General features: G+C 48.5%; 1 protein-coding gene across 4 annotated transcripts in view; it reads right to left on the bottom strand.

Moving 5' to 3' along the window:
• Window positions 1-289: 289 nt before the first annotated feature.
• Window positions 290-11581, bottom strand: part of KIAA0930 (KIAA0930 ortholog) — a 52092-nt gene continuing 40800 nt past the window's right edge. For all 4 annotated transcript variants that reach the window (XM_066590178.1, XM_066590179.1, XM_066590181.1 and 1 more), the window contains exons 6-10: window positions 10698-10838; window positions 7642-7836; window positions 6104-6269; window positions 4486-4641; window positions 290-3001 (exon numbers count right to left, since the gene is read on the bottom strand). In XM_066590178.1, coding sequence (XP_066446275.1) covers window positions 2961-3001; window positions 4486-4641; window positions 6104-6269; window positions 7642-7836; window positions 10698-10838 — 699 coding nt within the window. In that variant the 3' untranslated portion in view covers window positions 290-2960. The remainder of the gene's footprint in view (window positions 3002-4485; window positions 4642-6103; window positions 6270-7641; window positions 7837-10697; window positions 10839-11581) is intronic.

Below are 11581 nucleotides of genomic sequence, written 5' to 3'. Positions count from 1 at the left end.
TACAGGATAAGTAATGTATGTACACAGTGACTTCACCAGCAGAATAGTGAGTGCAGCTCTGGAGTATATTGCAGGATGTAACTCAAAATAAGTAAGAAATTAACAGGGTCACAGAGACCCTTTGGTGCCGTATCAGTATCTCCTAGCCACCGCACCAAGCTTGTATTACACAATGGCTGCCTCCACTGTCTGAATCTTTTGTGACTGGTAAACGTTTGACTACAAAGACATAAAAGTGAATCCGTGGCAGCCGTGTAACTTAACAAAGCAGACCTCTAGACGCGGCAAATTCCATAATACTCTTTATAAATGGCTGAATATATGTTATAATGGTAACAATTACATGCATTATATCAGTAGTTAAATAGTTTGTCAGCACTGCCCTTTCTTTATTAACTCCTCCTGGAAATGTAAGCATTGTTCATTGGTTGTTACTATTAATCTTGTCAATGGGATCATCTGAGATCGAGTAAGATCATGTAGAGACACCCCTCGTTGACAAGGAAATGGTATCACCCAGTTGTCAAATTTCTGAATAGTTTTCCAGGAGGAATAACAGAGGAGCAATGAAACGCAGAGATCTACAAAAAGATTCTCCAGAAATATTTCATGGGGAATATAAGTATTTGCTGAACCAGACGTGGCAGAAGAGACGGCGGGTCTTTAAGGGAGAATCCATTCTGCCTGCCTTTAGGGGCTTTATGTTTTTGGGTCGGTTCCTCTGACTTTGACGATTCGTGAGAGTTTTGTGTTTTCCCAACCACAAATATTACAGAAACATCCATTAAATATGATTCAGATGTGTAGATCAAAGGATCCGTGGTATCGGGGGAAGCACAACGGCTCCTTCTGGTTTTACCCAAACAATCCCACCTTAACGGCCCACGATCCTTTTGGGGGACTCCCGCGGAGGTCTACACTAAAAGTAAGTCTTTGATGGTATATCTAATCAGTATGGGAGAAGTCAGACCGCAACTACGGCCGAGTGACTTTGATAATCGGGAGAAATTTAACAATATCACTTCTCAGAGCCCCAATACTTAAAGGGACACTTACTTAGAAAGAACGAGGGGGGGGGGGGGTCTAATTCCAGGAAACTTCCTCCATGTCAGTTTTTATTGGTCCTTGAAAGAAACTTGGGGTAAGAGGTTGTCTGACCCTCTAAAGGATGTGCAGCTCTACTAAAAGGGAAATGTGGCTTCTCTTGTCTGGTACTTACTGCAGCAATGGTGGAGGGTTGATGCTGCAGCAAGCTCCTTTCCAGCGAGGGTTTGTTTTGGGGTCTGAAAGGATAATGGATGCATACAAAAAGATTTGTTTGGTGGGGGGAGGAGGGGGGAAACAAAGTTTCTCCTTGTCAGGAAGTTCTTGGAGAAAGGCCTCTACATGGGATGTCACCAGTCACTTCCCATAAATAGGCCAGGGCTTCTACTTTAGAAGCTCCCGTGACTCGTTTATGGTACATCAATAGGGCCAGAAGACTCCTTGATGTCACAGAGCATATGCCAGAACGCTAAAAAAGCACCGCGGTAAGAACATTATTAATTTGTAGTTTAGGGGAGCAGGTAGTAATGAGGAAAAATTAAATAAGTTGGAAAACCCCTTAAAAGGGGCTAGCAAGTTGTAAAACTACATATGGCCTATCTTCAGAATAGGTAATCACAGGTAGTGCATTGGCTGGGATCTGCCACCCAACACCCACTGCCGATCCGCTGTTTACTGGCCCGGCGTGCTTGTGCACAGAGCTGATTTTTGCAGAAAGCAGACAGCTACGTTCTTACTGCAGTGGACAGGCTTGGTATTGCAGGTAAAGTCTCCATTCATTTCAGTGGGAGCTGTGCCTGCAATACCAAGCCTGGGCACTGCTGTAAGAACAGAGCAGCGGTCTGCTTCTAACAGAAATAGTCTCAGTACACAAATGCACTGGTCCAGGAAACAGCTGATTTGTGGGGGGCTGTAGGCAACAGACCCTGCCCAACTACTGTAGGTGCCCCATCCCCCATGAATAGCTTAGAACACCTTTAACTCCTACGCTTGAGGAGGAGTCCGTCTTACTGATTGCTTCATCAGCGCATCTGCTTACCAATGGCCGCTCTAGGAGTAGCTCCACCAGTGGCAGCTACGGGTAATTACATATGCAGAATGCAGCAACTTACCCCCCCAGCCCTTGATCCAATGACAAGAAAGGCATCATCACTAACACTTCTATCATGTCCTTGCCTACATATAGGTCGACTTCTCAGTAAAGCACAAGCTGCGGAGACCTCGCCTGTACCCCACAAGGTCCAACAATCACATTAGTAATACAGTTAGATCACATTTGTTACATTTGTCCTTTTGCTCAATTATTTCCCTTTACACACAAAAACATACAAAATGTGGAACAAAAACATAGAAAAAAAAAACCTAAGCCGCAGACATCGGCGCACGTCACGTGCTTCCTCGCTCACTAGTTGGGTGGATGAAGATATCAAAATACCAAGTTTAGTCCGTAGCCCACTGAATCCCGGCGCGACATTCATCGGAATCTTTGATCAAACCGCGTCAGTATACGAGGGCGTGCCTACTGTCCGCCCGCAGCGTAACCAATTGTTCAGAAAGCCTCTTCTGTTCTAAGCGCAGCCCCTTTTGTTCGTTACAAAGTCCCACCAGACCACTAAGAATGGCGCGTAAGCGAGCTTACCAAAAGGGAAGGATGAAGGGGTTAAAAAGAGGCACTTTAGACTGGCTGGTGTTTTCTTTGTTTTTTTTTTTTTTGTTTTTTTTTTATTCCTTTCCTGCTGCAAAACTGGTGGTCAGCCTCAGCAGCGGGAAGCGGGCTCATCCCTCGCTAGTCTGTGTTGGGTGCACGACACTAGGTGGACACTAGGTGGTAGTGTTGCACAGAATACCACTGCAGGGCAGGTAGGCACTATGGCAGTGAAAATTCAGTTTTCCCAAAGGCGTGCCAACTTTATCTGCTACGACATCAGGATTGGCTTCTGTCGAACTTCCAAAATATCTACGGGGGAAAAAAAAAAAAAAAAAAAGTTAAAATTTGACTGTTTTTTCTTTTCAATTCTGCATTTCAGGATCAGCAGCAGGAAGCCACAAGGACACATCATCAGGAGCGGGGTGGTGGGGTGGCTTGATAGAGTGCCTGTCAGCACACAGTATGGTGTAATGCTATGGCATCACATCATACTGCAGGAGCCATCAAAGCATGACAAGTTGTGGTCCCCTCAGTGACCACAGATAGGTCACTGTAGTGTGGGGGAAAAACTCCTTTAACCCCTGGGTGACATCCAACATTCATGTATGCCAGATGTGGGCGGGACCAAGCGGCTCCATGTGTGGCCATATTGGACAGATGACAGCGTTCAGGTTGATGGTGGCCGTTAACCATTTGAATGCTAAAGTCAATTATGCCTGCGGGATTTGAATGGCCCAATTGGCTTCCTGAAGTCCCGCACAGTCCCTCGTGATGAAGTCAAGGGGGGGGGGGGGGGGGGGGGCAATTTATGGCGGTCAGAAGAGGTCAACAGAAAACTTTTTAAAAGTAGTGCGAACAAACTGTATTTGCCGTAATCGGACGGGTTTTGTTTCTCTCTCATTTCACCCACTTAGGGATCTTTACAGTTCATTATACGGTATATTAAATAGCATCGCCCCTCAGAGCCACCTCGCCCCTCAGAGCCACCTCGCCCCACAATGCCACCTCGCCCCTCAGAGCCACCTCGCCCCATAATGCCACCTCGCCCCACAATGCCACCTCGCCCCTCAGAGCGACGCTGATGCGAAAAGGAAAAAACGGTTAGGATTTTGTTTTCAGAATTGAGGAGGAGAAACTAGAATGAAGAACAAACAATGTCCACATGCTGAAAGAGTTAAAGAGGGTCGTCCAGGGTTAGAACAAAACAAAAAAAAAAACATGGCCGCCCCGAGTGCCCCAGCGGTCCACGAGTTGTGGCGGTACTCCAGCTTCCGTTCCATTGAAGTGAGAGGAGCCAAGCTGTAACACCGCACACAACCGCGGGCTCCAGGGACGTTTACACGGGCAGACAGTTGCCCAATCAAGCAATTACGGGCAATCATCTGTATAAAGATGGAACCCGACAGCAATAATGGTCTCTCAGCTCACCTAAAAACCAAGCGACTGTCGGCCTGTGTGAACAGGCAGCATTCATCTATGGAGGACTGCCTGAGTACTCTGAGATCTGACGCGCTCCGCCTCCATTCAGTGAGCATCATTGGTCCTGTGTGAAAGCACCGGAGCGATGACCTCTGGGACAACCAGGGCATGTAGAAGTACCCTACGTAGCGCTGTGACTGCAGTAGCCAATCGCTGGCTGCAGCATGTCAGGATATGCTGCTGCAGCCAGTAAGCAGCTGCTGCAGCCAGGCGTACATATCTGACGTGCCAATGCGAACAAGACAAGTCTGGAATCATTTACAGGGGCACGGAATATAAAGTGGGATATTCACAGAGTGCAATACTGGACTCACCTGACAAGATGCGCTGCAGTGGCAAAGTGACGTAGGTCAGGTGTGCATAGAGTAGGAAGTTCTCATCAGTTCTGTTCAGTTTGAGCCACGATCCCACCAACGATCTCCCCGTCCCAGAGAGCGAGCGCGACCTCAAGGTGGTGGCATTGTGAATATCTGCCGATAAAGTCACAAGAAGTTCATATAAAGCAGCTTTAGGGAACCAGTAGGAGATAAGAGCAGCTGTATAACTGTGTGCAGTGAGCTCCCCCTAGTGGGGACTGTAGGCAGCCAGAAATTTATCACCGATCTCCCAATATGCAGGGGATTTGGAACTTTGTATCAGAAAAATAGAGTGCTGACTGCTATAAAGACACACAAAACGGACCCTTTATTAGACCCCCAGCCCGCTCACGATTGGAGCTTCCCCGCATTGAAATTCTCCCCGTGACCCTGGAGCATAAAGGGAAGTGACAAGTTTTCCGGGATCAGTGTGAATCCACATTAGATAGGAAAATCCAGCGATCGGAGTGACTTCCCACGAGGCCGGTCATGGGGCTAGACTAGCCGGGTCGGGATGTCACTGCCAGAAGCAGCCAAATACAACATGGGGGCTCCGGGCAACATGTCCGAACGCACAACTCGCCTTTCCTGAGCACGGATGGTATAACAGAGGGTGACCGATTCCAGAAACAGAAAGACCAGACTCTAGTTGATAAAAGAGCGCAAAACTTGTATCACTGAGCAGCGGAAAAACATCTCCTGTCAGATGGGTCCACATTTCTGCTGCTGATGGGAGTCAGAATTTGGCGCAAGCAGCATGAATCGCTGACCCCTTCCTGTCAGCCGGTCAGAACATGTCAGCACCGCCATCTAATCTGCAGCAACTACAAGAAGCTTCCTGTCCGCAGGGGCCGATATTCCTGCAGAACCATTTCACCACCGAGTGGAATCTACAACAAATAGCTGCGGTTCTGAAGGCCGAAGGAGTCCAACGCCCTACTAGATGGGGGTCTCTAATAAAGTGGCCAGTGTGGGTTATTACACTAATTGGGAACCTAATTAGATGTTAGCAGAAACACGAGGTTTACGTAACATCTTCAAAATGAGTTAAAGGGGTTGTACCAAGATTACACGTTCTCCTCGATCCACAGGATCTCCACAGGACAGGGTATAATCTGCTAATCTGTGGGGGTCTCACAGCTGAGACCCCTGGTGATCACAAGAGCAGGAGCCCCGTGTCCCCCATCCTCCTCACTGTGGGGCTTCTGTTGGAGAATGAATGGAGCCCCACTAGCACGCCATTCGCTTTCAGTGGGACTGCAGAGGTAGCGGAGCCGCAGCCACTCGGGGATCTCCATCAGCCTCAATGAAATGAACGCCGATCTTCACGCCTCCCAGCGCTGCAATCAGGGTGATGTCACTGCGGAGGGAGGAAACCGTCACAGGAAGGCGGGACCGGGAGTACTGATCCCAAGATCAGCAGGGGTCTCCACGCCGAGATCCCACCGATCAGCAAGCATCCCCGATCCTGTGGATATCGTGTGGACGGGGAGAACGTCTAAACACACGTAAAGGGTTGTACCAAGATACAAGTTTAATGAGCCGCTCCTCGTCTTACCCCCCCCCCCCCTCATACCTCCCCCGTCATCGCTGTCCCGGAAGAACTCCTCGCTGTCATTGGCCGAGTGCGACTTCTTCATCTCAGCGATTCGGTTTCGCGGTACTTTCCTTTTCAGGGATGGAGAAAAGAAGGAAGGGCGGTTGTTGCGCTCCGGCGTGGGCGGCGTGCTGAAGGATGTGACCTGCCGGGGAAATTCAGACATGAAGACAGAAAATCAGCAAATGTAGTAAAAAGAAACGGAAATCAAAGCGAAGAAAAGGAATAGAAGAAAAACTAAGGATTCTACGGGACTTAAACAGAATCGGTGGGCATCCAACTCCCAGCCGCTGTTTGAAGGGGTGACAGTCCTGAGAAGAGTCCTACGTCACATCTTAAGCATGGGACGCCACGCTCATCGGTCACATGGCCCGTGTGCAACTCCGTCTCATCCTAATGAGCTGCAATACCAGACACCACCACTACAGAACGTACAGCGCTGTGCCTGGTATGTAGTGAAGGCACCACAGCGATCACACCAATGCTATGGACTCTTCAAACAGCGGAGGATCAGAAGAGTGGCGGGACTCAACCACCAGCGATCTGCTACTGCCTTATCCCGAGGATAGGACATCCATACTTTAGACAACCTCTTTAGGCTAGGGTTACATTGGTGACTATTAGCCACAACCAAAAGTCATTATGTAGTTCTGCAACTTTGCACATTCATTGAGGTCAATGGGGGTCGTGGTGAGAGTCAAAGGTTGCCACAACCACGGATAGCAGGTCGCAAAAAATCCACTGAGGTTTAGATTTTTTGTGACCTGCGATTGTGGCAACCTGTGACTCGCACCACGACCCCCACGGACCTGAATGAGAGTGCGAGGTCACCAGCTACACAGCACGGTTTGGTCGCCCGACCATTGTAGGGGTCAATAGTTGACTTACCACCTAACCACAGGATAGGGATCACGCCTGATCAGTGGGCCTCACCGCTGTAACCCCCACTGATCCCAGTAATGGGGGTCCTGTGCCCGCTCTCCTGCCCACTGTGGGCTCGCTGCACCCAGCGCGGTGGCATGAAGTCACACTTGTGCATGAGCGGCGTGGCACCATTCATGGCTGAGCACTCGGCTATCTCCGGTGGTCCCATTGAAGATGCACAACCACGGCTCCATGCAGTCTCCTCCTCACAGCAGGGGGTGTAATGAGTGGAGTAGACACAGGACCCCCGTTCTCAGGATGGGCGGGGTCTTCAGTGGTAAGACCCCCACCGATCAGACTTTTTATGGATACGTTGTACAATTTTGTTATGACCCCTTTATTCTCTGAATAATTCCCTCTTCTAATATACTTTGTGTTTTCAGGAGCTCTGCTTGCCGTCAGTGAATGCAAGCCTCCTTTATAACAATCATGGCTAAAACCTGCCCGGCCTCGTCTCGCTCACAGCTGACGGTTGGGACATGTAAGCCCGAGACACATTCAGGAAGCCCCAAACAGTCGGTATTTTATACTTATTGCTATAAACTCCGCCTCCTGCGACAAAGCGGACGGTTAGTAGAGACGGTCGTCCTCACCCGCTCGTGCAGGGGAGACCCGGGGCTGGAATCCTCCTCCGTGCCGTATGGGGACGTGTCTCCGGTGGACACTCTGCTCACAGCCATCTCCGCGTGGCCCTTCCCTTGTGGCCCCTTCATCCGCACAAACTCCATGTTGTTGTATTTGTAGAAGCCGAACGACATCTTCTGGGCCATCTTGGCCGCCACGCTGACCTGCGCCAAAGTAGGCAGAACAGTAACTACTGCAGGAAAATGACGGGGGATCCCACAGGTGGATATAGAGATGTGTAAGCGAGACCCTGAAGGACCGAGCCGCTGCCTTAACCCCTTAAGGGCGCACCCCCCCCTCCCCCTTTTTTTTTTCTTCACCATTTTCGTTTTTTCCTCCCCGCTTCTGAACAATCATCGCCCTTTCATTCATCCCCGTCGCTGTGAGGGTTGTTTTTTGTTGGTCTGGTTGTATTTTTCAATGTTACCCTATAATGTACTGGAAAAGTTTTTAAAAAGTCTCAGTGGAGGGAAATGGAAAAAAAACAACATTCGGCCATCTTTCGGTGCGTCTTGTTGCTACGGCAACAAACTGCAACACAAATGACCTGATAACTTTATTCTATGGGTCGGTACGATTGCTGCGATACCAAACTTGTATAGTATTGTTTTTGCTGTAGTTCTTGTATTTTTTTTTATAAGACATTTAATTTTTTTCAATTATTTTCTGCGGTCATTTTGTGTGCGATAACTTTTTTATTTTTTTGTTGACGTTGTTGAGCGAGGGCTCATTTGTTGCGGGATGTCCTGTAGTTTCCGATAGTATCAATTTGGAATACACATACGACTTTTTGATCGCTTTTTATTGCGTTTTTTCTGGGAGACAGGGTAACAAAAAAAATGCATTTCTGGCGTTCTTTATTTTTTTTTTTTTTCGGACGACGTTCACCGTGCAGAAAAAATAATGCACTACTTTGATAGATCGGACTTTTACTGACGCGGCGATACCAAATACATATTTTTATTTTATGATTTAGATTTTTTAATAATAGATATGGCAAAAGGGGGGGGATTTAAACTTTTATAACTTTTTTTTTTTTAACAATTAAAAAAACTTTATTGATTTTTTTTTTTTTACTTCACTTTGAAGTCCCCCTGGGGGACTTTAACATGCGATGCTTTGATCGCTCCTGCAGTATGACGTAATGCTATAGCATTACGTCATACTGCTTTTTGACAGGCAGTCTATTAAGCCACCCCACAGGGATGGCTTGATAGGCAGTCTGCTAAGGCAGCCCTGGGGCCATTCATTAGGCAGCTGGTGGTCTGTTCTCTGAATACAGCTACTGGTGGCTTACATACTACTAATTGGTACTAATAGGCAGTAGTACAAAGTTTTATGCAAAATGATTGCTCAAAAGCCATCTTTTGAGTGATCATCTGTGTGTCTAAATGCACCCCAAGGGCTCTTTCACACGAGCATATATACCAGCCCACCGTTTTCACGGTCAGCCGATTGACGCTGTGGTCTGATGCATTGGATGCCAATGCATCAGATCACATGGCCGTATTCCAGCGACGTAAAAGAGCCCAGTCAATATAGCACCGGGCGTTTTTTACGCCAGGCCCAAAAGATAGTCCTAGAACTATCTTTCGGGCAGCAGTACATCAGCCGCTGCATGGGCTCCTATGGGAGTCAATGACAGCGGCCGGAGAAGGGAGGGAGTTTAGCAGTGTGACTGCTTAACTCCCTCTTCTCTCCTCCCCTTTGGCTGATTGCAATAGGAGGGGACAGGACCTGGGTGGAGCTAAGCGCCACCCCATCTTGCCTCCTCCCATTGCTAGCTGCGGACAGGGCCGCGGCTAAGCTCCAGTTTCCTCACTGCAGCCAGCAATGGGAGGAGGCGGGATGGGGTGGCACTTAGCTCCGCACGTGTCCCACCCCTTCCCATTGCAATCAGCCGGAGAGGAGGCGAGTTGGCGAGGGAAGAGGAAGAAGCAACGGCATGGCTGTCTCGGCATATATGCGCCGGGGCCCTTGCCATCTAAACGAACGCACAAACATTCACGAGTTACCTGCTCAGATCGAAGCGTATATCGGTCAGCAGTAAACACAGCGGCCAATATACACTCGTGGGAACAAAGCCTAAGGTTTGACAGACCGCAGCCTGTTATCTCCGCGGGGAGCCGGCAGATAACATTGTATTCTGCTGGCACCCATTACAAGAAGAATGCATGATCAATCACATGCTAGGCTCCGCAAACAGCTCCTGGAGGCCTTTTTACATGCAAATGAAGATGATAAAGTGTTAATGCACATCAGTGGCCATTAACACTTTATGCAAAAAGATCTCTAAAAAAGTTTTAATCATTTGAAAGATTATCTTTGTGTGTAAATGTGCTGAGAAAGTTTGTAGTATAGAAACGATCCTGTCCAACGCTGTGATTGGTTCAGGTCCTGATGACATCATCAGCGACAGCCAATCATATCCCAATGACGGCACCCAAATAGGCTGTTCGTATAAGCCTGTTCTGGGCGCTTTACCCATTTTTATGGGTTGTGAAAGAGTTAACTGTTAGCCCCTCCTTATATAAAAAAAAATAGAATCAGAGACCTACACACTCCGTTTATATAAAATGTTGGAACCCCTAAATTATGAACCAAAGAAACTGCAAAAAGCTTATTCCACCATAGGGAAATTAACATAAGCATGTACAGGGTTACCCATTTTTTGGACTGGGCACTATGTAATACCACATGTCCCCAGCAGTGGCCGCTGCAACTTCATTCTAAATGTGTTATCCAACTGAGACAACCCCTTTAATGCGGTCTTCCCCCAAAAATCCACCCCTGTCCATGAGTTGTCTGGTATTGGAGCTCAGCCCTATTGAAGCGAATGAGGCTGAGCCGTAATGCCACATACAACCTATGGCCAGCTGGGGGCGCTGTTTTTTGGAAGAACGCAGCCACGTTTTTGTTTTTAAATCTTAGAAAACTCCTTTAAATTTATTGGAACCGGCAGTGAATGAGCCCCTCTACTAGTCGTGGCTACAAAGATGCCACGAGTTACAAACCCCCTACTTACCCGGTTGTCATAGACCTTCTTCAGAGCCTCGTATCGGATGGACCCCTGGAATATGACTCCCTGAAATGTGTTCGTCTTGTCACTGGCCACCAGCTCGACGCAAACCATCTCCCCCTCGCCGACAGTCATGTCACTGAACACCTGGAATACAAAAGGTCAATGCTCTGCAAAACAGGAAGCCGTACAGGACCCAACATATATAGGATATACACTGAGGGCCACTTTATTAGAGACACCCACCCCTTCACAATTGGGGCTTCCCTGTAAGGGAGAGAGACCCGCGACTCCCAGAGTGCAGCTTAAAGTCATGTGACAAGTTTTCCAGCGAGCCGAGTGACTTTCAACCAGGCCCAGTCATCGGTGCTAGACTAGCCGGGGCTGGGATGTCACTGGAGATGTTAGACTAACCGCGGCTGGGATGTCACCGCCGACCGCGTGGGGTTTCTTCATGTAAACGGTGGTGTGAAGAGCATACAGAGGGGGTTATGATTGAGGAAAAACATCCAGCAAAAGGGGATCCTGCAGATGGAAACAACTCATCACCGAAAGGGGTCAGAGGAGGATGTCAGGAATCGTTCTGAGGAACAGGCTGCACAGTCAAGGAAAGTGCAGCCAGATACAACGCTGGTGCTCCAACCAACGTACAACTCAGGCTACAGCAGCAGACGACCGGCTCTATCGCCATTAAGAGAAACAGAAAGACGAGACTCCATCGGGCAAAGGTGTACCACAACCAGATCACTGAGCAGCGGAGAAACATCTCCTGTCAGATGGAGCCAGGTTACTGCTGCTGATGGGAGGGCAGAATTTGGCACAAGCAGCATGAATCGCTGACCCCTTCCTGTCAGCCGGTCAGAACATGTCAGCACCGCCAGCTAATCTGC

Source organism: Eleutherodactylus coqui, chromosome 2 (genome assembly GCF_035609145.1).
Source record: "Eleutherodactylus coqui strain aEleCoq1 chromosome 2, aEleCoq1.hap1, whole genome shotgun sequence".
NCBI classification, from domain to species: domain Eukaryota; kingdom Metazoa; phylum Chordata; class Amphibia; order Anura; family Eleutherodactylidae; genus Eleutherodactylus; species Eleutherodactylus coqui.
Note: the sequence above shows the minus strand (reverse complement) of the source record. Positions and strands in the feature narration are given on the sequence as shown.